General features: G+C 28.9%; 5 protein-coding genes across 5 annotated transcripts; all 5 read left to right on the forward strand.

Moving 5' to 3' along the window:
• The first annotated feature begins 1,719 nt into the window (after positions 1 to 1,719).
• LOC149030910 (putative glutamate receptor) lies at positions 1,720 to 4,308 on the forward strand. Its single transcript, XM_089177285.1, has 8 exons — positions 1,720 to 1,891; positions 2,014 to 2,501; positions 2,635 to 2,964; positions 3,053 to 3,218; positions 3,285 to 3,493; positions 3,692 to 3,781; positions 3,859 to 4,022; positions 4,091 to 4,308. Exons 1-8 carry the CDS (start codon positions 1,720 to 1,722, stop codon positions 4,296 to 4,298), a joined length of 1,827 nt encoding a protein of 608 aa, XP_089033411.1. The 3' UTR covers positions 4,299 to 4,308.
• An 803-nt stretch (positions 4,309 to 5,111) lies between these two features.
• LOC149030911 (glutamate receptor 1-like) lies at positions 5,112 to 7,672 on the forward strand. Its single transcript, XM_089177286.1, has 8 exons — positions 5,112 to 5,250; positions 5,373 to 5,860; positions 5,972 to 6,301; positions 6,389 to 6,554; positions 6,629 to 6,837; positions 7,012 to 7,101; positions 7,173 to 7,287; positions 7,389 to 7,672. The coding sequence occupies exons 2-8, from the start codon at positions 5,375 to 5,377 to the stop codon at positions 7,670 to 7,672; spliced, it is 1,680 nt and encodes a 559-aa protein (XP_089033412.1). The 5' UTR covers positions 5,112 to 5,250; positions 5,373 to 5,374.
• Positions 7,673 to 8,672: 1,000 nt separating this feature from the next.
• Positions 8,673 to 11,174, forward strand: LOC149030912 (putative glutamate receptor). Its single transcript, XM_089177287.1, has 7 exons — positions 8,673 to 9,173; positions 9,325 to 9,654; positions 9,740 to 9,905; positions 9,967 to 10,175; positions 10,470 to 10,559; positions 10,673 to 10,836; positions 10,904 to 11,174. Exons 1-7 carry the CDS (start codon positions 8,688 to 8,690, stop codon positions 11,172 to 11,174), a joined length of 1,716 nt encoding a protein of 571 aa, XP_089033413.1. The 5' UTR covers positions 8,673 to 8,687.
• A 967-nt stretch (positions 11,175 to 12,141) lies between these two features.
• Positions 12,142 to 14,488, forward strand: LOC149030913 (putative glutamate receptor). The gene is given in 8 exon segments (XM_089177288.1): positions 12,142 to 12,247; positions 12,250 to 12,626; positions 12,739 to 13,068; positions 13,157 to 13,322; positions 13,400 to 13,608; positions 13,817 to 13,906; positions 13,986 to 14,149; positions 14,218 to 14,488. Coding segments are annotated over 8 exon segments (1,713 nt in total).
• A 1,116-nt stretch (positions 14,489 to 15,604) lies between these two features.
• LOC149030914 (glutamate receptor 1-like) lies at positions 15,605 to 18,366 on the forward strand. The gene is made up of 9 exons (XM_089177289.1): positions 15,605 to 15,865; positions 16,022 to 16,083; positions 16,424 to 16,753; positions 16,835 to 17,000; positions 17,093 to 17,301; positions 17,412 to 17,501; positions 17,760 to 17,923; positions 17,993 to 18,258; positions 18,356 to 18,366. The coding sequence occupies exons 1-9, from the start codon at positions 15,607 to 15,609 to the stop codon at positions 18,364 to 18,366; spliced, it is 1,557 nt and encodes a 518-aa protein (XP_089033415.1). The 5' UTR covers positions 15,605 to 15,606.
• Positions 18,367 to 25,616: the final 7,250 nt, after the last annotated feature.

The following is a 25,616-nucleotide window of genomic DNA, read 5'->3' on the forward strand; positions in this document are numbered from 1 at the left end:
TTAATTATTGTTTTCACCATGTTTATATGATTAATTTTATAATACTTAATAATATCTATTTTTTTTCTGCATACTAAATAATAAAACTATATAGCATACTAAAAAATTGTTCAAATAAATGTTTAACCCGTCCTTGTACATTCTATAACAATATTTGCTAACAAATATTATTTAGTATCGTAAATATGTATTTCAAATAATTTTCTATGCAAATTTTCTTTGTTCTCTCAGTAAGAATAATTAAAGTACGACGTTTAATATTCTCAAAGTGCTTTTTAATAGTATTAGACTCTTTTATATCGTTTGAAACAGCTACGATATTATTCAAATAGAAGTAGGACATTTCTAAAGTGTATCACTAAAAGTGTTATTTGTATATGTGAATACGTATTATGACAGTATTATATATACAGTAATATATACAATATTGCATTAATAATCTCGCACTTATTAAAGTGAAAGGAAAGAAAAAAAGACACAATAAGAGAAGAGGAAATAGAAAAATAACGATTATTAAAACGATCGATAATAGTTAAACGTTAGAAAAATTGTTTTGTTTGTACGCATGTGTGTACAAAAGTACACACGAATGTTACGTACGAGTTTATGAGATCTTCACAACGATAGCTATACTCAAAGTTAAAAAAATTTAGTCTCATGGGATATTCTTTCATGATAGAACGAATGTTGTATTATTTATAATAACGCAATTGTTTTTTTTTTTTTTTTTTTTTTTTAACAACACAGTTGTTCGTTTGCAACTTTTAAGTAAAGGACGTTATTTTTAAGAAATATTTTAAGAAAAATATTATTAATAATGCAATTAAAAATATTCGTTCTTTTTCTACTATCGAAAATCACAGGAATCTACGCAGATCCTTCGATCGATGACGAAAACATTCCTTTGATCATCGACGTTTGCAAATTGTATCGTGCATCATCTGTTATTTTTGTACACAGTGAATAGATAAAAGGTACCCTGAGGAAACACTAACGCAATATTGTGACGTTTAAAGTGAACAATAGTAGATAAAATATCGCACAAAATTTTAGTAATAACATTCGTAATTTTGCAATTAATTGAATTGTAACAAAAAAAAAATATATCTAATCTTACACGTTCAATCATATTTATATGGTATTTGTTTTCATTAAGAACTTTCGTTTATGTGGAAAGAATTATTATAATGCAAAATGTGATGTATTAACCTGTCAATTTGTAAAGTGCTTCAGTTTTATCGATTGTTAAATAAATTAAATTTGTTTGATGACATTAAAACGTTTCCATTATGAAAAGAAATTTTTTACCAATTGGAAAGTAACGTATGCGTATAGTTTTTTTATACGAATATGTTCATACTGGTTATTTTGTGTTAATGTAATAGCACATATAAAAGAGATCAAAAAGGACATCAAAAGAAATGAAAAAAAAAACAGATAATTTTTATTATACAAACCTACGATATATCAACGTGAGGGATGATATTTTCTTTGCAAGCATTCACACATACTCACTTGCAAACGTTATGTTTCCTAAGATCTACACAACGATAAAAGTACTCAATGTAAGAATAATTTTCTTAAAAAATTAGAAGTTTAGTTTCGTAGGATCTTCTTCGACAGTTGCATTAAAATTGTCCAATTCAATGCGGTACAACACAGTTGTTCGTTTAGTGATTCCAGTCAGAAAAATTATTCTTGAAAGGTTCAATGAGAATTATGACAATAATTGTGCTATTAACAAAACTTGTTATTCTTTTTATACTACCAAAAACAACGGAGTCATACAAACAGATATCGATCAGCAACGAACACATTCCTTTGATCATCGACATTTGTAAATTGTACCGTGCATCATCTGTCATTTTTTTATACGATAAATCGATAAGAGGTAAGCAAACGCGTGTGTGTGTGTATTCAACATTTTATTTTATTACATATATGCATTAACACAATATTATTAATCACTTCAAATCATAATTTTTTCTAAATGTTGTTTTTTTTATTTAATAGAAATGGAAATTGCAACGATGATGTTCAAATGGACTCGTGCACTTTCTCGAGAAGGTTTAATGACAACAAACTTCTATTATTCAGAATTGCATAAATCATCCTATTACATAAAACAAATTGTACGACCGCTTTACGTAGCAATGATTTCTAATAATAACGCTATTGATGAGTTTTCATTAGCAACAAGTACCTTCGACATGTCTTTTGCTGTGTGGCTTGTAATTTTTACTTACCGTGGTCATGATCTGGATTATTGTCACAATCCTCCGTTTAATATATTTCATTTGAGATTCGATTCAAAAATGATCGTTCGTTGCAGTAGGGAAAATATTTTACGTGAATGGTATTCGATTGATAAAAATCAAACGGAAATTGATGACGTAGTATTATGGAATTTAGAAAAAGGAATTACAACTATTGCTCCTAATAATCTATTCGATAGAAGGAAAAATTTAAAGGGTATGATTATGAAAGTTGTTATAATTAAGGTAAACCAATTTTTCTAGAAGATGTTTTACTTATTTTTCAAAAGGCCTTTGTCAATTTTTTTTTTTTTTTAATATACACTGAAACATTAATTTGTAATGACAGCATTTAGGTTGAATGATTCTTTTTTTTTAGAACTCAGTTTTGATAAAAGTAAAAAAGAATGGTCAATTAGATGGGATATGTGGTAAAATACTTGAAGACCTTAGTTTTGCTCTAAATTTTACGTTCAAAATTGTCTCGGAAATTGATGAGTATGGTATGTGGAATGAAACAGAACATAAATGGACTGGTGCAATCGGTGAAATAAATTCACGACGTGCTGACATTTGTCCTGCTGGTTTTGATATAACCAATCCAAGATTAAATGATGTTGATTTTACGATTCCATTTTTAATCTCTAGAAATGCTTTTTTTATAAAAGAACAACAAAAAATCTTCTTCAAATGGTCATCTTTTTTCTTGGTATGATAAAATTTGTTTCAAATTGCATTTTTCTTTTCTTATCCTCAATTTATTAAATATCAATTAAAAACTATATTTTTTGTTATAGACCTTTTCCTGTTCTATCTGGATTTTAATTTTGGGAATATTAATCATTGCTTCAATCTTGCTAATATTTGTTAAAATAAATATTGGTATTAATCGAAAGATAAGACATTTATTTTCAGATAATTTTCTGGAGATTTGGGGTATATTTTGTCAACAGGGACTCGCAGGTTTGATTTTGAATATATTTCTTACTTTCTTTTTTCTTTCTCAATAAAAAAATATTTTTCTTACAGATTCTCCTAATAGTTGCTCGTTAAGAATAGCATACCTCTCAATATTTGTTTTAGTAATTGTTTTATGGGCCGCTTATTCAGCCACTTTGATTAGTTTTTTAACTACTACGAACAACATTTTACCATTTCGTTCAGTAGAAGAGTTTGTTAATGATGGTACTTATCAACTTTACGTTTTTCGTGGATCACGTAATCATGATATGTTTCTTGTAAGTATAATACCTATTATTTATTGGTTTCTTCTGTAAGTTACTTGATCATTTAAAACTAATCTATTTCTTAATTAGAAGAAAACGTTTTTTATTTTTATGATGAAAAACATGAAATTTCTTTTCGAATTATCAGCTGTAAAATAATTATGATTGATAAATAAAAATATAATTACGTTGAATTATTTTTATTTACAGAATTGGAAAGGTCCACTTGCACGAAAAATAAAAAAGTTGATGATAGAAGATAAAAAATTGTCAACGACTGTAATCACAGGATTTAATACAGTAAGATATGAAACAGAATTAATTTAAAAATTTAATGTTTCATTATATATATGTATGTATTTATTATAAAATTACAGATTTGTGAAAATCAGAAAATAGCACTCTATACATCCGAACATTTAAAAGATTCCATTAATTCGAAAATTCCATGTAACGTTGTTAATATCAGAACAGGACATATAGAAAATGCTGGTATGATTTTGTCGAAAAACAATCCATACACTCACGTCATCAATTATCAGTATGTTTATCAATTATTCATATCAATATTTTAATTTATGCATACGTTAAAACATACATTTGTTCTAGATTACAAAAGCTTACGGATACTGGATTTATGTATCGATTAAAAGAAAATCAATTTCAAATTAAATATATTGATGAGATAAAGCATAAACCAATTCCTATAAGCGGTGTATTACCACTCATTTCCTTTCTACTAATTGGTATCATATTAAGTATTTGCCTACTGATCCTCGAAATTTGTATTTCTGCTCGTAATAAGAAAAAGAAATAACTATTGCAAATTGTTTCTTTCATTAATTCGTAAAAATTTGATGTTAGAAAAAGAGCTTAGTATATTCATATGCATTCTATATCAAATTTTATATTACAATTACAATTTTGAAATATTCAATTGAAACACATATGATCTTTGACATTTAATAATATTTTTGATGATGTACTTGTTTCTATTAAAAGTTTAGTTTTAAGAATAAAGTATTATTCTACTGACAAGTTTGATGTTTCAGTATCAATTTGTAAGGTGCATGTTCGATTTTATCAATTATTATGGTTATCAAATTATAGTAATGGAATGAGAAAGTTTATTTTAAGACGACAAATTTTTTTAACCTATTGCGAAGTAATATAAGCATTAATATATAATAAGTTATAATATAATAATAATTTATATGTAAAGATACATTAATAAAAGACATCATGTATAAAAAAAAAACTCGTACTTATCAAAGATCGAAAAAATACATTAGAGGAAATTAAAAGAAAACAAATAATTTTTATTATGTCAATCTAAGATGTATCAATGTTAGGAATATTATATTCTTTGCCAGTACTAACACACATAAATACATAGAAACATTATGTTTATTAGGATCTCTCAAATAATAACGATATTAAATGCCAAAAAGGATTTTTTCAAGAAATTAGAAATTTAGTCTCCCAGGATCTTCTTTGACAGTTGCATTAAAATTGTCCAATTCAATTCGTTACAACACAGTTGTTCGTTTAGTGTTTTCAGTCGGGAAAATTATTCTTGAAAGGTACAATGAGAATTATAACAATAATTGTGCTATTGACAAAACTTGTTATTCTTTTTATACTACCAAAAACAACGGAGTCATACAAACAGATATCGATCAGCAACGAACACATTCCTTTGATCATCGACATTTGTAAATTGTACCGTGCATCATCTGTCATTTTTTTATACGATAAATCGATAAGAGGTAAGCAAACGCGTGTGTGTGTGTGTTCAACATTTTATTTTATTACATATATGCATTAACACAATATTATTAATCACTTCAAATCATAATTTTTTCTAAATGTTATTTTTTTTATTTAATAGAAATGGAAATTGCAACGATGATGTTCAAATGGACTCGTGCACTTTCTCGAGAAGGTTTTATGACAACAAACTTCTATTTTTCAGAATTGCATAAATCATCCTATTACATAAAAAAAATTGTACGCCCGCTTTACGTAGCAATGATTTCTAATAACAACGCTATTGATGAATTTTCATTAGCAACAAGTACATTCGACATGTCTTTTGCTGTGTGGCTTGTAATTTTTACTTACAGTTGTCATGATCCGGATTATTGTCACAATCCTCCGTTTAATATATTTCATTTGAGATTCGATTCGAAAATGATCGTTCGATGTGGTAGAGAACATATTTTACGTGAATGGTATTCGATTGATAAAAATCAAACGGAAATTGATGATGTAGCATTATGGAATTTAGAAAAAGGAATTACAACTATTGCTCCTAGTAATCTATACGATAGAAGGAAAAATTTAAAGGGTATGATTATGAAAGTTGTTATAATTAAGGTAAGCCAATTTTTCTAGAAGAAGTTTTACTTATTTTTTTTTTAAATCTTTAAAATCGTATATATATTTTTATAAACACATTTCTAATGTATCGTATTTTTTGATACTCAGAACTCTTCACTTATAAAAGTAATGAAGAATGGTAAATTAGATGGGATATTTGGTAGAACATTTGAAGAACTTAGTGTTTCTTTAAATTTTACTTTTCACGTTGTATCAGAAATAGAAGAATACGGTGCTTGGGACCCAAAACAAAATAAATGGACAGGTGCTATTGGTGAAATAAGTTCTAGAAATGCTGACATTTGCCCATCTTCTTTTACTATGTCCAATTCGAGACTAGATGCCGTTGACTTCACGCTTCCATTTTATGTCTCGGAAACTTCTTTCTATATTCAAGAACCACAAAAATTTTCGTTTAAGTGGTCATCTTTTTTTATGGTATAATAAAATATATCTAAATTGCATTTTTGTTCTCTTATCCGGAATTTATTTTGATTGAATTGAACACTTCATTTCATGTTATAGACGTTCTCATATTCTATCTGGATTTCTATATTGGGAATAATTATCGTTGCATGTATCTTGCTAACTTTTCTTAAAATAAATATTCGAAAAAATCAAAAAATAGAATTTTTATTGTCGGATAACTTTTTGGAGATATGGGGAATTTTTTGTCAACAGGGATTAGCAGGTTTAATATTTAACATATTTTTTTATTTCTTTATGATACATATATTTTTTATTAAAAGAATATTTTTGTTTCAGATTTTCCTAATAATTGCACTTTAAGAATAGTTTACTTCTCAATATTTATTTTAGTAATTATTTTATGGACCGCTTATTCAGCTGCTGTAATTAGTTTTTTAACTACTGCGAAAAAAATTTTGCCATTTCATTCGTTAGAAGATTTTGCTAATGACAGTTCTTATCAACTTTACGTATTTCGTGAATCTATTTTTTATGATAGGTTATTGGTTAGTATTTTATCGTTTAAAAAAAATTGGCCTAATAGCTTAAAAAATTTTTAATTATTTATTGTGAATAAAACAAAAATACATCTTTAACTATTTGTAGTCAAAAAATGTTTACATGTAACATATAAATTAATAAATAAAATTGTAATGACTTTGAATCATTTATATTTATAGAATTTGAAGGCACCATATGCTGATAAAATAAGGAAATTAATGATAAGAAAAGAAAAATTGTCAACGAATGCACTAATAGGATTAAATACAGTAGGATGAATTATTAAAAAAGAAAAAGAATTTCCAGATACGTTGTTTTATTTTTGTTTAAAAAATTACAGGTTTGTGAACATCAAAATATAGCACTTTATACATCTGAGGCTGTAAAAGAAAATATTAAAGTTAAGCTACCATGTGACATCATTTCTATAAAAATAGGAGAAATAGACTTGACTGGTATGGTTTTGTCAAAGAACAATCCGTACACCGATGTCATCAATTTTCAGCAAGTATTTAATTATTATTATTAATCGTATCATTTATCGTATACGTTAAAGCTCATGCTTGTTGTAGATTGCAAAAATTTGTTGACAGTGGAAGAATGCATCATTTAAAACAGAAGTCATTGGGTATGACATATGCTGATAACATTAAATATAAGCCGGTTCACCTAACCAGTGTTATATCACTTATTTTCTTTATTCTTATTGGTATCGTATTAAGTATTTGTATATTAATCATCGAAGTGTGTGTTTTTGGTCGTAAAAAGAAAAAGAAATTAGTATTACAAGCTGTTTCGTCAATTAATTTGCAACGATGTGACATTAAAAGTGAAAAATAGTAGATAAAATATTGCACAATATTATAGTAGTGACATTAATTTTCTTTCAATTATTTTTTATAAAATAATTGTAATATTTTAAATAAATTGTAACAAGCATAAACAAATCTAATCTTTCTCATTCAAATATATTTTTGCGGTATTTGTTTTCATAGAAAACATCCGTTTAATAGAAAGTATTTGTATACTTCAAAACGTCATGTTAACATATGAATTTACAAAGTACATGTTTCAGTTTATCGATTGTTAGAAATAATAAATTTTTTTAATGACATTAGAACGTTTCTTGTAAGATAAGGAATTACCTTTCAATTAGAAAATAACAAATGCATATAATATCTATAAACGGATACCGTAATACTGGCTATTTTATATTAATGTAAACGCACTTATCAAAGTGATTAAAAAAGTACATTAAGAGAAATTAAAAGAAAACAAATAATTTTTGTTATAACAACCTATGACATATCAACGTTAGGGATGATATTTTCTTTGCAAGCATTCACACATACTCACTTGCAAACGTTATGTTTCCTAAGATCTACACAACGATAAAAGTACTCAATGTAAGAATAATTTTCTTAAAAAATTAGAAATTTCGTTTGGTAGGATATTCTCCGACAGTTGCATTAAAATTGTCCAATTCAATGCGGTACAACACAGTTGTTCGTTTAGTGTTTAAAGTCGGGAAAATTATTCTTGAAAGGTACAATGAGAATTATGACAATAATTGTGCTATTAACAAAACTTGTTATTCTTTTTATACTACCAAAAACAACGGAGTCATATGAACAAGTATCGATCAGCAACGAACACATTCCTTTGATCATCGATATTTGTAAATTGTACCGTACATCATCTGTCATTTTTTTATACGATAAATCGATAAGAGGTAAGCAAACGCGTGTGTGCGTGTGTGGAACATTCTATTTTATTACATATATGCATTGACACAATATTATTGATCACTTCAAATCATAATTTTTTCTAAATGTTGTTTTTTTATTTAATAGAAATGGAAATTGCAACGATGATGTTCAAATGGACTCGTGAACTTTCTCGAGAAGGTTTTATGACAACAAACTTCTATTTTTCAGAATTGCATAAATCATCCTATTACATAAAAAAAATTGTACGACCGCTTTACGTAGCAATGATTTCTAATAATAACGCTATTGATGAGTTTTCATTAGCAACAAGTACCTTCGACATGTCTTTTGCTGTGTGGCTTGTAATTTTTACTTACAGTGGTCGTGATCCGGATTATTGTCACAATCCTCCGTTTAATATATTTCATTTGAGATTTGATTCGAAAATGATCGTACGTTGTGGTAGGGAAAATATTTTACGCGAATGGTATTCGATTGATAAAAATCAAACGGAAATTGATGACGTTGCATTATGGAATTTAGAAAAAGGAATTACAACTATTGCTCCTAATAATCTATACGATAGAAGGAAAAATTTAAAGGGTATGACTATGAGGATTATTCTAATTAAGGTAAATTAATTTTTGAAGAGACATTTTAGTTTTTATTTAACATCCTCAAAGCAGTGGTTTTAAGTAAATGTAATTGGTTTTAATAAGTAATTATGTATAATTACTTTAAAAACAAATTTTGAATGTGTCTGTTTTTTTTTTGAATACTTAGAACTCACCATTTATAAAAGTAATGAAGAATGGTAAATTAGACGGGATATTTGGTAGAACATTTGAAGAACTTAGTGTTTCTTTGAATTTTACTTTCCACATTGTCTCAGAAATGGAAGAATACGGTGTTTGGAACCCAAAACAAAATAAATGGACAGGCGCTGTTGGTGAAATAATTTCCAGAAATGCAGATATTTGTCCTTCTGCATTTTCCATGTCCAATTCGAGATTAAATGCTGTTGATTTCACACTTCCATTTTTAGACTCCACAACTTCTATTTTCATTCAAGAACCTCAAAAATTCTCATTTAAGTGGTCATCTTTTTTTATGGTATAATAAAATTTTTTAAAGTTCTTTTTTGTATGCTTATCCTCAATTTATTATTAATCAATTAAACACTACATTTTTGTTATAGACATTCTCCTATTCTGTCTGGATTTCTATTTTGGGAATATTAATCGTTGCTTCAATCTTGCTAATTTTTCTTAAAATAAATATTGGAATAAATCGAAACATAGAACTTTTATTTTCGGATAATTTTTTAGAGATCTGGAGTATATTTTGTCAACAGGGACTGGCAGGTTGGATATTTAATAAATTTTTTTCATTTTTTTTTTTTATTAAAAGAATATTTTTTTTCAGATCTTCCTGATAGATACTCGTTAAGAATAGCATATTTCTCAATAAACATTTTAGTAGTTGTTTTATGGGCAGCTTATTCTGCCTCTGTGATTAGTGTTTTAACTACTGCGAATAAAATTTTACCATTTCATTCATTAGAAGATTTCGCTAATGACAGTACTTATCAACTTTACGTATTTCGTGAATCAAGTATTTATGATATGTTTTTGGTTAGTATCATACTTAAAATCTAATATGTTTTTTAAAAGCATACTGTAATGTTTAAAACAAATTAGGCTCATACTATGAAAAATTTGTATTTATTTATAGTGTATAAAACAAGATTAATTTTTGACCTATTTCAATTGGGTTGGGAATTAAGTGATTGCGAATTTTGTCAATAGATGGTTTTTTAAAATCAGCAATGACTTAGTTGTCAATCGAATAGAAAACAAATTTTTAATTGTAGCATATAATTTATTTAATCAATGTATCCTATAACATGAAATCATTTTTATTTGTAGAACTCGAAAGATCCACTTATACAAAAAATAAAAAAGATGATGATTGAAAAAGAAAAATTGTCAACGGCAGAGCTTATAGGATTTAATACAGTAAGATAAATTATTATTATCATTATTATTATTATAATTATTATTATTAAAAATGAATAAAAAGATAAATTTCTCGATTCGTTACTTTATTATTATTTCTTGTAAAATTACAGATTTGTGAAAATCAAAATATAGCACTGTATACATCTGAGTCAATAAGAGAAAATATTAACGTTAAGTTACCATGTGACATCGTTTCTATAAAAATAGGAGAAATAGACATGACTGGTATGATTTTGTCAAAAAACAATCCGTACACCGATGTCATCAATTTTCAGTAAGTATTAAATTATTATTGTAAATAGTTCATTTATCGTATACTTTACAGCTTATACTTGTTGTAGTTTGCAAAAATTTATCGACAGTGGAAAGATGCATCATTTAAAGCAGAAATCATTTAAAATGAAATATGCAGATAATATTAAATATAAGTCAGTTCACATAAACAGCGTTATATCACTTATTTTTTTTATTCTAATTGGTATTGTATTAAGTATTTTTGTACTTATCATAGAACTTTATGTTTTCGCTTCTAAAAATAAGGAGAAATTTATATTAAAAATTGTTCCATCTATTAATTCACAAGAACTTAACATTAAAAGTGAAAAAGAGTAGATAAAATATTGCACAAAATTTAAGTAGTGACATTTATTTGCTTTCAATTATTTTTTCTAAGATAATTGTAATATTTTAAATAAATTGTATCAAACATAAACAAATCTATACATTCTTATTTAAATATATTTTTGCGGTATTTTTTTTCATAGAAAATTTTTGTCCTACAAAATGTGATATTAACTTATAAATTTGTAAAGTACAAGGTTCTGTTTTATTGATTAAATCGAACAAATTAAATTGTGTTAATGACAATGAAACGTTTCCTTTATGAAAAGGAATTTTTTACCAATTGAAAAGAAACGTACATAAATACTATTTTGAGTTAACGTACACGCATTTATCAAGGTGATCGAAAAAGTACATTAAGAGAAATTAAAAGAAAACAAGTAACTACTATAAAAAAGATCTGTTTTGTATCAACGTAAAGAAAACAATTTAATTTTGTACGTATAAGTACATAGACACAGTAACGTTAAAGTTATTCAGATCTCCATAATGATAGTGACACACAATGCAATAATAATTTTCTTAAAAAATTAGAAATTCAGTTTTGTTGGATCTTCTTCTACAGTTGCATTAAAATTGTCTAATTGAATTCGGTACAACACGGTTGTTCGTTTAGTATTTCCAGTCGGAAAAATTATTCTTGAAAGGTACAATGAGAATTATGACAATAATTGTACTATTGACAAAACTTGTTATTCTTTTTATACTACCAAAAACAACGGAGTCATATGAACAAGTATCGATCAGCAACGAACACATTCCTTTGATCATCGACATTTGTAAATTGTACCGTGCATCATCTGTCATTTTTTTATACGATAAATCGATAAGAGGTAAGCAAACGCGTGTGTGTGCTTATGTTCAACATTTTATTTTATTACATATATGTATTGACACAATATTATTAATCACTTCAAATCATAATTTTTTCTAAATGCTGTTTTTTTATTTAATAGAAATGGAAATTGCAACGATGATGTTCAAATGGACTCGTGCACTTTCTAATGAAGGTTATAAGACAACAAACTTCTATTTTTCAGAATTGCATAAATCATCCTATTACATAAAAAAATTGTACGACCGCTTTACGTAGCAATGATTTCTAATAACAACGCTATTGATGAATTTTCATTAGCAACAAGTACCTTCGACATGTCTTTTGCTGTGTGGCTTGTAGTTTTTACTTGCAGTGGACATGATCTGGATTATTGTCACAATCCACCATTTAATATATTTCATTTGAGATTCGATTCAAAAATGATCGTTCGATGTGGTAGAGAACATATTTTACGTGAATGGTATTCGATTGATAAAAATCAAACGGAAATTGATGATGTAGCATTGTGGAATATAGAAAAAGGAATTACAACTGTTGCTCCTAATAATTTATACGATAGAAGGAAAAATTTAAAGGGTATGATTATGAGGATTGTTACAATAAAGGTAAGGTTTTTTGTAAGACGTTTTTACTTCTAGTCTTAAGATTTTGTAAAACATTACATGAAATAATATTTTTTTATGACTAAATTTTAATATTCTTGTTTTTTTTATTCAGGACTCAATATTTTTAAAAATTAAGAAGAATGGTAGATTAGATGGGATATTTGGTAGAATTTTTGAAGAACTTTGCGTTGCTTTGAATTTTACATTCGAAATTGTCTCAGAAATGGAATTGCATGGAATATGGAATCCAATAAATAAAAGTTGGTCTGGTGCAATGGGTGAATTAATTTCTAAAAGAGCTGACATTGCTGTATCCGATTTTACTATGTCTACTACAAGATTGGATGCCGTTGATTTCGCTCTTCCATTTATAGTTTCGAAAACTTCTTTCTATATTCAAGAACCACAAAAATTCTCGTTTAAGTGGTCATCTTATTTTTTGGTATGATAAAATTTTATTCAAGTCTTATTATTGTTTTCTTATCCTCAATATATTACAAATCAATTAAAAGCATTATTTTTTATTATAGACGTTTTCTTATTATATTTGGATTTCTATGTTTGGTGTATTAATCGTTGCTTCAATTTTGCTAATTTTTGTTAAAATAAATACTGGAACTGATCGAAAAACAGAATTTTTATTGGCTGATAGTTTTCTAGAGATTTGGGGTATATTGTGTCAGCAGGGTCTAACAGGTTAGACATTCAATATATTTTATTTTCATTTTTTTTCGGATTTATCTTTCTTTAATAAACAAATATTTTTCTTTCAGATTTTCCTGAAAATAGCTCGTTAAGAATAGTTTACCTCTCAATATTTATTTTAGCAGTTGTTTTATGGGCCGCTTATTCAGCCACTTTGGTTAGTTTTTTAACTACTGCCAACAAAATTTTACCATTTCGTTCATTAGAAGAATTCGCTAATGACGGCACCTATAAGCTTTACGTTTTTCGTGGATCAAATAATTATGAAATGTTTGTGGTAAATATAATATTTATTATCTATTAGTTTTTTGTAGAAATTTCTTTAAAACTAATCAGTCTCCTAATATAAAAAAATTTCCAATAATTTAACTTGAAAAATTAAAACTGTGTTTTATAGAATTATAAAGTTTAATATAATTGTAACTATTGGAATATATATTGAAAAATATGAATGTACTATAAAGTGGAATTATATTTATTTTTAGAATTCTAAGGAACCTTATGCGGAGAAAATGAGGAAATTAATGATAAAAGAAGACAAATTGTCAACTAGTCCACTCATAGCATTTAATACAGTAAGATGAATTATTAAAAGAAAGAAAAGATAAATATTTTTGATTTCTTATTTTATTATTATTTCTTATAAAATTACAGGTTTGTGAAAATCAGAATGTAGCACTCTATACATCTGAGGCTGTAAAAGAAAATATTAACTTTAAATTTTCATGTGACATTGTTTCTATTCGAATAGGACAAACAGATAGTATTGGCATAATTTTGTCGAAAAACAATCCGTACACCGACGTCATCAATTTTCAGCAAGTATTTAATTATTATTATTAATCGTATCATTTATCGTATACGTTAAAGCTCATGCTTGTTGTAGATTGCAAAAATTTGTTGACAGTGGAAGAATGCATCATTTAAAACAGAAGTCATTGAGTACGACAAATGCAGATAAAATAAAATATAAGCCAGTTCACATAACCAGTGTAATATCACTTATTTTCTTTATTCTAATTGGTATTGTATTAAGTATTTGTGTACTATTCATCGAAGTTTATGTTTTTACTCGTAAAAAGAAGAAGAAATTAGAATTGCAAATAATTCCATCTGTGATTTCGCAAAAACTTGATGTTAGAACTGAAGCATCTTAAAAAAAATGTTGCACAAAATTTGATAAATTATAAGATTTACACTATTGCAGTTATGACATTAATATGCTTTTGAAATTAATCTTTATAATATAATTGTCATTTATGTAAAGTAGTTGCATTCACTCAAAGCTTTCACTTTTGTAGAAAGTATTACCGAATAAAGTTCACGTGTAGTTTATGTCTAAATTATATCGATTTTTACAACTATATAATTATTTAAAAATAATTACCATGTTATTTTTAGGCATAGTTTACAATTTTGTGCAATACAAACTTTCATCTACAAGGTATCCTACAATACATGAAATTCAATTTTTCAATACGTATTTTAATCGATTACAACAATTTTCAATAATATCCTTACAATCTCGTATAAGAAATAATGAATTTAGTTTCGTTTAAATTTTTTCAATGTTGTTTTTAAAGAATTAACATTATAAAATTGTTTTACTGATAAAGATCTAACTTGTGTGTCCTTGTGGTTTATGTGTATTTGTTAGAATATTCAAAAAAAATATACAAATAATAGTTTATTAATGGATCAATTTATAGATCAGTGTTAGCACGAATAAAATATTTTTCATGATCAGTAAATGTTCAAGCAAAACATTTGCGTGCATTAGAATCTGCACGACGATCGCAATATTCAAATTGACAATAATTCTATTTAATAATTTATAAATTTAGTCTCGTCCAATCGTCTCTTTCAGTCGCATTCGATTTTATTCCATGAATAGTTTACTTGTTCGATGTAAAAACAAAATAATAGTGTCTGAATAAAATTACTAAATTATAACCAAAAATCAATCAAAAAAAAAAAACAAAATGAAATTTTTCATTGGATTCAATATATTCCTTCTATTTCTTTCTATTCTTTTGAAGATCAAAAAATCTTACCAATTTCTTCCTACCGAAAACGAATACGTTTCATTTATCATCGACGTTTGCGAATTTTACGAAACAAATTCGACCATCTTTTTATACGCCAATTCGACCAAAGGTAGAAATATGTTGACAATAGTGATATACAAAAATTCAGTTTAAAAAATATACTCGTATATTGTTTTTTTAATTTGAATTTGTTCTTTTTGTCTTGCTTTGTTTTGTTTTCTTTAGAAATGGAAATGACCACGATGATTTTTAAATGGACACGTGCATTTTCACGTAAAGGATATACCACTTCGAACTTGTACTTTTTTGAATTACACGAATCGTCATATTACGTGAACCGAATAGTGAGACCGCATTACATAGCAGTGATTTCTGACGATGATGCGATCAATGAATTTTCATTAGCAACTAGGACATTTGACATGTCTTTTGCCGCGTGGTTAATTGTATTCATTTACGATACAAATTATTGTCAAAATCCACCTGGTAATATATTTCATCTGAGATACGACTCGGAAACTTTGGTACGTTGCAATAGGGACAATCTATTACGAGAATGGTACTCAATCGATGAAAATCAAACGGAAATAAATGATGTAGCAACATGAAACTTGGATAAAGGGATCACCAAACTTGGCTCAGGTTCTATTTACGATAGAAGAGTTAATTTAGGCGGTTTGGTTATGAAAGCTGTATTCGTTAAGGTAAAGATATTTTACTTATTTAATTTATTACTATTGTAATTTAAAATAATATGCGCGCGTACCTTGTAAGTAAAAATTCAAAACATAAATTGAATAGGTGACTGGAAGAAAAGAATAAATTTTTATACAAACTTGTAACATTAGATCTTTACCTTCAGATACCCATTTAAATATCAAATAATTTCATTTGTTAATTTACAAACAACGTGTTTGAAGACGGGTTAACTCACTTTTAGTTTAAATATTTCTCATCCGTGTTATTAATTCAGCATTTAAAATTATGACTCAAAAAATGGGTTTAATAAACTCGTCTTTCATTATTTTTTCATCAATTTTGTAGGATGGACCATTCATAAATATAAACGAAGATGGTGAATTAGACGGTGTATTTGGTAAAATATTAAGAGAACTTTGTACTACCCTCAATTTTAGTTTCAAAATTGTATCCGAAGTAGAAGAGTACGGAAGATGGGACCCAAAAATAAATACTTGGACCGGTGCTATGGGAGAAATGTATTCTGGACGTGTTGACATTTCTGTTTCAGATTTTTCTATGACTAATGAAAGATTGAACGTAGTTGATTTTACTCTTCCTCTTTTATTATCAGAAAGTTGCATTTACATTCAAGAACCGCAAATATTTGCTGTTAAATGGTCATCATATTTTCTAGTACGAAATAATATCAATTTAAAATAATTTTTTTTCTCGTTAATTATCAACTAATAAAAAAAATGGTTATTTTTATTACAGACTTTCGCTTATTCTGTATGGATTTCCATTTTTGGAGTATTGATCTTTGCATCGATTTTATTAATTTTTATTAAAATCAGAAATGGGACCGATCGTTACCTTGGACCTTTAATATCCGATAATTTTATTGAAATTTATGGTATTTTTTGTCAACAAGGAATAGCAGGTTCGAATGAAGGTTTCTTTTTTCTTTTTCAATTGTTTTTCATTCATTTATTTTTAATGTTTACTTTATCACTATATATTCGTGTACTTTAGATTTTCCCTATAGATCTTCGTTAAGAATAATATACTTTTCAATGTGTTTAATGGCTTTTGTCTTATCAACGGCATATTCCGCGGCCTTGATAAGTTTTTTAACGTCAGTCATTCGTGTTTTACCTTTCCGTTCATTAGAAGGCTTTGTTGAAGATGGTACATACAAATTTTCCGTATTTCGCGGTACTGCTGATTATGATAATTTTGCAGTAAGTATTTCAAATGTCAACGTTGTTTATGCTTATCATAAAATAATTGTCAAATATTTATATTCATAAACATTAATCATGCTAAAAAACGAACAAAAATTTATTTCCAGAATTCGAAAGATTCGCTTGCGAAAAAATTGATGAATATGATGATAGAAGAAAAAAACTTGCCGATTACTGTACTCGAGGGATTCGAAAGAGTATGATAAAAAAAAAAAAATAATGAAAATAATTAATAAATGTAAAAGATGACCCTTAAGTCACTCGACTATTTAGAAAAATAGTAATCCATTCTACGTAAAATATACATAAAATTATTTTCCTAACCAATAAAAATACTTCTTGAAAATTATTTTTAATTAATTATATTTAATCAATACGTTTGGTGATTTTGTGACTTTTGGAACATCCTGTATTTGTAATAATTTAAATAGTAATAATTATGAATTTAATTTTAGCTTTGTAAAGATAAAAAATTAGCGATCTACACGTCGGATGAAATAAAAAATACGGTAATTCTTAAAATACCATGTAAAGTTGTTTCTATCAAAGGAGGACATGTAGATAATTTAGCTTTAATCTTATCTAAGCATAATCCCTTCACCAAGGTCATTAATTATCAGTAAGTTAAATTATTTTTAAAAAAATAATCCTTGTACCCTTTAATTAAAGCACAATTAATTAATTTCAGTTTGCAAAAATTTATCAACAATGGAATGATGAATCGAATAAAAGATTCGAAAGTTAAACGAAGATCCATTGAAAATATCGAACATATACCAGTTCAAATAACCAACGTATTATCGGTTCTTGTTCTTATACCACTTGGAATCACTTTGAGTATTTGTATTTTGATCATAGAAAAGTCTTTTTTTTCTCGCAAAATTAAAAACAAATCGATGATTGATCGAGTCTCATCGAAAAAAGTGTCAAAAATTTCTAAAAAAAAGAAGAAAAGTATAAAAAATATTTCCAAATTTAAACGAAACTACGTACAATTGATGTATTAAAAATCACTATAATTCGTTTTGATGAAAATTTGTGTAAATTTAAGGTATAACATGATTCAATAAAGATTTTTAAAGAACTGCTTAACTATTTTTCATTGCAATTTAATCCAATTAAAAATAAATCATTTGTATATATGAAAATGTATCTTAAGGGGACCTTCTACTCTGAGCACCTAAAAAAAAGGCTATTTTCGCGAATTTTTTCCAAGAAAACTATAAAAGATATCGATCTAAAAGTTGTTGGGTTTGTTAAATTGAGTCTTAAACTATATAAATGAATTTTTATTTTTTCATTTTAATTAATTTTTTATTGCAAAAACAGTAGTATAAAAAAACACCTTAAAACTTTAGTGCTTTGGTAGCTCCATCAGAACTTGAGAATGGCTTACCTGAAACATAAAAGTAAAATGGTTTTATATTCTGTATGACTTCAGCTACAAAGTGACAGTTTTATATAAAAATTTTATCAATAAATAAAAAAATGGTGGACAAATTACAAAAAAAACATAAATTTGACCTTTTTTTTTATTGTTTTTGACTAAAAATAAATAGTAAAAATTAAAATATAAGAAAAAACTCTCCGTCACTTTGTTACAGCTCATGTGTAGAATATGTGGATTAAATTTTATAAGAATCGGTTTACTGGTTCGTGAAATACGATGGAGCTAGTATTTCAAAACATAGTTTTGAGATAAACGCGTTTAAAGTTTTTTTTTTCTACTCAAAATCGTTAAAAATTCTTACCTAAACTTAATCTGCGATGCCTGGACCGTACAATAGACCTTCTTCTTGTTCATATTCTTCAATTTCTTCCAGTCTTGCCTTATTCCACTTTGATCTGGCATTTTTTGAGCACTCAGAGCTTCGACGGTTCGCAGATTCGATACGTCGGTCGTCGCGTCTTTTAGCAAAGTCGATCGCTCCTGGCCCAAGTTTCATGCCCATCGTTTCCATTATCTTCATCACTGTTTGAAATCCTTCGTTAAAGATACATGCTGAAACTTTGCACGCAATTTCAACAACTTTTTTGCCGTTAAACAGGTGTTTAGGTGCCATGTTCCATACGCAGTTATTAAAGCTTTCATTATTATTCTGCGTATGTCCACCTAAACATCTTTCCAGCAGTTCTGTCTTAGTCAGATCCTCATAAATAGGCCTTAGCACTTTCTGTACATCTTTAGAAAGTGCCGGAGGATGCTTGTATTTTTGCTTCAGTGCCTTAGTTTTGAGGTACTTACACCAGTCGATGGAACACGTATGGTAATTATTATTATCTTTTTTTTTTTTATGAATCGTGAGATATTATGATCCCTTTCTATTTGTAAGAAAAGATACAGTCTCCGTCGAAAGTGTACGAACAAGTTGAAATGAAAAAAAATTAAAATGCAAACAAACTTTGAAAAGGGTTGAGAACATGGGAATCTGTTATTTTATAAAATTCAACTTCAATGATCAATTAAACATTTCTCATTTCTTTTTCTTTTTATGAAATAAAAATGTTTCCTTGTCGAAGATATTAGAATGAGAATTGAAATGAAAATAATAAAGGAAGTGTAAACACAACGCGGAAAAGGAAGAGGAAGAAGAAGAATATGAAGAAGAAGTTGGGGTAGGGGTTGGTAAAGGTGAAAAATTGGGGTGGAGTTATTCTTTTATTTATTTATTTTTTTTTTTTAAGTCGAGTGATATTAATAATTCCCCATACAAAGTTTGAAAACAGGCCCTTGGATGGCCAATCGCCGGGCAAAGGATGACAACTAACGGCCGATCATTGACGTTTTCTAATAGCCCATAGAGGGCTCAATATCCAAATGATAACCCCGGCCCATTAATGGTAATTGATCATTGGCCGATTAATAATAGTTGATCAACGGCCCATTACCGGCATTTATTATCGGCCCATTACCGGCATTTATTATCGGCCCATTACCGGCATTTATTATCGGCCCATTACCAGCAGTTATTATCGGCCCATTACCGGCATTTATTATCGGCCCATTACCGGCAGTTAGTATCAGCCCATTACCGGCAGTTAGTATCGGCCCATTACCGGCATTTATTATCGGCCCATTACCGGCAGTTAGTATCAGCCCATTACCGGCAGTTAGTATCGGACCATTACCGGCAGTTATTATCAGCCCATTACCGGCATTTATTATCGGCCTATTACCGGCATTTATTATCGGCCCATTACCGGCATTTATTATCGGCCCATTACCGGCATTTATTATCGGCCCATTACCGGCAGTTAGTATCGGCCCACTACCGGCATTTATTATCGGCCCATTACCGGCATTTATTATCGGCCCATTACCGGCATTTATTATCGGCCCATTACCGGCATTTATTATCGGCCCATTACCGGCATTTATTATCGGCCCATTACCGGCATCTATTATCGGCCCATTACCGGCATTTATTATCGGCCCATTACCGGCATTTATTATCGGCCCATTACCGGCAGTTAGTATCGGCCCATTACCGGCATTTATTATCGGCCCAATACCGGCATTTATTATCGGCCCATTACCGGCAGTTATTATCAGCCCATTACCGGCATTTATTATCGGCCCATTACCGGCATTTATTATCGGCCCATTACCGGCAGTTAGTATCGGCCCATTACCGGCAGTTAGTATCGGCCCATTACCGGCAGTTATTATCGGCCCATTACCGGCATTTATTATCGGCCCATTACCGGCAGTTAGTATCGGCCCATTACCGGCATTTATTATCAGCCCATTACCGGCATTTATTATCGGCCCATTACCGGCATTTATTATCGGCCCATTACCGGCATTTATTATCGGCCCATTACCGGCATTTATTATCGGCCCATTACCGGCAGTTAGTATCGGCCCATTACCGGCATTTATTATCGGCCCATTACCGGCAGTTAGTATCGGCCCATTACCGGCATTTATTATCGGCCCATTACCGGCAGTTAGTATCGGCCCATTACCGGCATTTATTATCGGCCCATTACCGGCAGTTAGTATCGGCCCATTACCGGCAGTTATTATCGGCCCATTACCGGCATTTATTATCGGCCCATTACCGGCAGTTAGTATCGGCCCATTACCGGCATTTATTATCAGCCCATTACCGGCATTTATTATCGGCCCATTACCGGCATTTATTATCGGCCCATTACCGGCATTTATTATCGGCCTTTTACCGGCATTTATTATCGGCCTTTTACCGGCATTTATTATCGGCCCATTACCGGCATTTATTATCGGCCCATTACCGGCATTTATTATCGGCCTATTACCGGCATTTATTATCGGCCCATTACCGGCATTTATTATCGGCCCATTACCGGCAGTTAGTATCGGCCCATTACCGGCATTTATTATCGGCCCATTACCGGCATTTATTATCGGCCCATTACCGGCAGTTAGTATCGGCCCATTACCGGCATTTATTATCGGCCCATTACCGGCATTTATTATCGGCCCATTACCAGCAGTTATTATCGGCCCATTACCAGCAGTTATTATCGGCCCATTACCGGCATTTATTATCGGCCCATTACCGGCATTTATTATCGGCCCATTACCGGCATTTATTATCGGCCCATTACCGGCATTTATTATCGGCCCATTACCGGCATTTATTATCGGCCCATTACCGGCAGTTAGTATCGGCCCATTACCGGCAGTTATTATCAGCCCATTACCGGCATTTATTATCGGCCTATTACCGGCATTTATTATCGGCCCATTACCGGCATTTATTATCGGCCCATTACCGGCAGTTAGTATCGGCCCATTACCGGCATTTATTATCGGCCCATTACCAGCAGTTATTATCGGCCCATTACCGGCTTTTATTATCGGCCCATTACCGGCATTTATTATCGGCCCATTACCGGCATTTATTATCGGCCCATTACCGGCATTTATTATCGGCCCATTACCGGCAGTTATTATCGGCCCATTACCGGCAGTTATTTTCGGCCCATTACCGGCATTTATTATCGGCCCATTAATAACAGTTATTATCGGCCCATTAATGGCAGTTATTATTGGCCCATTAATGGTAGTTAGTATTGGCCAAATAATGGTAGTTGATCATCGGCCAAATAATGGTAGTTGATCATTGGCCGATTAATGGGCCCAGCAATGGGCCACGTATTATTCAAATTATTAGTCCAATAATTTAATACATTTTTTAAAAAAGTGTAATGAATTTAAATTACAAGAAATACAACAATATTTATAAATTATTTACTTTTACAAACTGATGAAGTTTGAAAAGTGCTTATTAATGTCAACATATGAATATAGTTAGATGATCATCGGTACATACATTTTCAGTTTTTTTTTGTTTTGTTTCTATACGACTTCAATAATTGAGCAGAGTATTACTATTCAAATCTATGATGGTCGTGATCATCATCAAGCACTTTATTCGTTTATCTCAATCAAAAGGATCTAATAAATTATTTCAATGAAAATTAAACTTTATCTTTTTTATTACTTTTTTTAAAAATAGCACTACTATTTACATATCAAACGTACAATTATAGAAACGGTAACGTGTCGTGTGTGTGTTTATTTAGTATGTAAATACGGATATAATTCCACGTATCGAAGAAGAAAAGGGTGACAAAAAGTCGTGGCAAAATAAAAAGAACGTTCATTAATCGATCGATAAATATTATTAAGCAATGCCAGCCAACAGGTAAAATTATTTCCTTTCAACTAATATTGTGGACATATCAAACACATACACACACAGTTCGTATGTTATTCGATCTATTTGACAAGAACCGCAATAATCGAAGTGACATTAATTTCTCGATAGTTTAGAAATTTAGTCTAGTGCTATCTTTTCTCGTTGGCGTGTGCAAAATTTTTATACTCATTTCAACGTAAAATTATCATCTCAAAAAATAAACAAAAATAATTGTTAAAAATAATTTTCAGTGATTCGACGAATGAAAAAAAACGAGAGAAATAATAATCTTAGTTCAATTAAAGATAAATCTATTTATTATTTTGTTTTCAAAGTTAACAAGATCGTACGAACTTTATTCCATCAATGACGATGACATTTCTTTCATCGTCCAAGGGTGCAAATTGTATAACACGAAATCAACTATCTTTTTATATGGCGAATCGATAAAAGGTGCTGTTTTTTCTTTTTCTTTTTTTTTCTTCTTCTTCTTCTTTAAGTTTTCATTTTAATTTTTATTACTTAGAAATGGAAATTACAACGATGGTTTTCAAATGGACACGTGCACTTTCACGCCAAGGTTTTACTACTTCCAATTTGTATTTTTCTGAGTTATATGAATCCTCCTATTACGTGGTACGAATAGTTAGACCCCATTACATAACAGTAATTTCTAAATACAACGCTATCGGTGAATTCTCATTGGATACTAGTAATTTCGACATGTCTTTTGCCGTATGGCTCGTTTTTTTCATTTACAAGGGACAAGGCTCAGATTATTGTCATAATCCACCTGGTAATATATTTAATTTGAGATTCGATTCGGAAATGTTAGTACGTTGTGGTCCGGACAATATTTTACGAGAGTGGTATTCGATTGGTCAAAATCATACCGAGATTGACGTTGTGGCAAAGTGGAACTTGAAAAAAGGGATCATTAAAATGGTATCTGATTCTTTATACAATAGGAGATGGAATTTACAAGGTTTGGTCATGAAAGCTGTTATTTTTAAGGTAATATATTTCATTTGAAATATCTATCATACATTTTTTGTGATAATTTATGATAATTTAATAATAATTTTTATGAAAAAGAATGATCGTTTGTTTTAGTAGGGAAAATATTTTATGTGAATGGTATTCGATTGATAAAAATCAAACGGAAATTGATGACGTAGCATTATGGAATTTATAAAAAGGAATCGGAACTATTGTTCGTACTACTTTGTATGATAAAAGGAATAATTTAAAGGGTATTATTATGGGGATAATTCTAATTAAGGTAAATTAATTTTTGAAGAGACATTTTACTTTTTATTTAACATCCTTAAAACAGTAGTTTTAATTAAATTGGATTGTTTTTAATAAGAAATTATATACATTTTCTTTTTTATAAACAAATTTTTTATGCATTTATTTTTCTTTGCATACCTAGAACTAACCATTTATAAAAGTAAAGAAGAATGGTAAATTTGATGGGATATTTGGTAGAGCATTTAAAGAACTTAGAGTTTCCCTGAATTTTACTTTCCACATTGTCTCAGAAATGGAAGAATACGGTGTTTGAAACTCAAATCATAATAAATGGACAGATGTTATAAGTGAAATAATTTCCAGAAATGCAGATATATGTCCTTCTGCTTTTTCCATGTAAAATCCCAGATTAAATATGTATTATGGTATAATAAAATTATTTAATGTTCTTTTTTGTATTCTTATCCTCAATTTATTATTAATCAATTAAACACTACATTTTTGTTATAGACATTCTCCTATTCTGTCTGGATTTCTATTTTGGGAATATTAATCGTTGCTTCAATCTTGCTAATTTTTCTTAAAATAAATATTGGAATAAATCGAAACATAGAACTTTTATTTTCGGATAATTTTTTAGAAATCTGGAGTATATTTTGTCAACAGGGACTTGCAGGTTGGATATTTAATAAATGTTATTCATTTTTTTTTATTAAAAGAATATTTTTTTTCAGATCTTCCTGATAGATACTCGTTAAAAATAGCATATTTCTCAATAAACATTTTAGTAGTTGTTTTATGGGCAGCTTATTCTGCCTCTGTGATTAGTGTTTTAACTACTGCGAATAAAATTTTACCATTTCATTCATTAGAAGATTTCGCTAATGACAGTACTTATCAACTTTACGTATTTCATGAATCAAATATTTATGATATGTTTTTGGTTAGTACCGTACTTAAAATCTTATATGTTTATTAAAAGCATACTGTAATGTTTAAAACAAATTAGGCTTATACTATGAACAATTTGTATTTATTTATAGTGTATAAAACAAGATTAATTTTTGAACTATTTCAATTGGGTTGGGAATTAAGTGATTGCGAATTTTGTCAATAGATGGTTTTTTAAAATCAGCAATGACTTAGTTGTCAACCGAACAGATAACAAATTTTTAATTGTAGCATATAATTTATTTAATCAATGTATCCTATAACGTGAAATCATTTTTATTTGTAGAACTCGAAAGATTCACTTATACAAAAAATAAAAAAAATGATGATTGAAAAAGAAAAATTGTCAATGGCTGAGCTTATAGGATTTAATACTGTAAGATAAATTATTATTAATAATTATTTGAAATAAATAAA

The sequence above is a fragment of the Polistes dominula genome, unplaced genomic scaffold, assembly GCF_049000335.1.
Source record: "Polistes dominula isolate Pdom_NZ unplaced genomic scaffold, Pdom_raw_medaka contig_20, whole genome shotgun sequence".
In the NCBI taxonomy this organism is placed as follows: Eukaryota; Metazoa; Arthropoda; class Insecta; order Hymenoptera; family Vespidae; genus Polistes; species Polistes dominula.

Excerpts from the sequence above, each read along its gene's own strand:
- LOC149030911 (XM_089177286.1), top strand. The coding sequence starts at position 5,375 with ATGGAAATTGCAACGATGATGTTCAAATGGACTCGTGCACTTTCTCGA. Across the intron at positions 6,302-6,388 it reads AGTGGTCATCTTTTTTTATG|ACGTTCTCATATTCTATCTG; the intron begins GTATAATAAAAT and ends TTCATGTTATAG. Across the intron at positions 6,838-7,011 it reads TTTTTTATGATAGGTTATTG|AATTTGAAGGCACCATATGC; the intron begins GTTAGTATTTTA and ends TTATATTTATAG.
- LOC149030912 (XM_089177287.1), top strand. The coding sequence starts at position 8,688 with ATGGAAATTGCAACGATGATGTTCAAATGGACTCGTGAACTTTCTCGA. Across the intron at positions 9,174-9,324 it reads TGAGGATTATTCTAATTAAG|AACTCACCATTTATAAAAGT; the intron begins GTAAATTAATTT and ends TTGAATACTTAG. Across the intron at positions 10,837-10,903 it reads ACCGATGTCATCAATTTTCA|TTTGCAAAAATTTATCGACA; the intron begins GTAAGTATTAAA and ends TACTTGTTGTAG.
- LOC149030914 (XM_089177289.1), top strand. The coding sequence starts at position 15,607 with ATGGAAATGACCACGATGATTTTTAAATGGACACGTGCATTTTCACGT. Across the intron at positions 16,754-16,834 it reads AATGGTCATCATATTTTCTA|ACTTTCGCTTATTCTGTATG; the intron begins GTACGAAATAAT and ends TTTTTATTACAG. Across the intron at positions 17,924-17,992 it reads ACCAAGGTCATTAATTATCA|TTTGCAAAAATTTATCAACA; the intron begins GTAAGTTAAATT and ends AATTAATTTCAG.
- LOC149030910 (XM_089177285.1), top strand. The coding sequence starts at position 1,720 with ATGACAATAATTGTGCTATTAACAAAACTTGTTATTCTTTTTATACTA. Across the intron at positions 2,965-3,052 it reads AATGGTCATCTTTTTTCTTG|ACCTTTTCCTGTTCTATCTG; the intron begins GTATGATAAAAT and ends TTTTTGTTATAG. Across the intron at positions 3,782-3,858 it reads TAATCACAGGATTTAATACA|ATTTGTGAAAATCAGAAAAT; the intron begins GTAAGATATGAA and ends ATAAAATTACAG.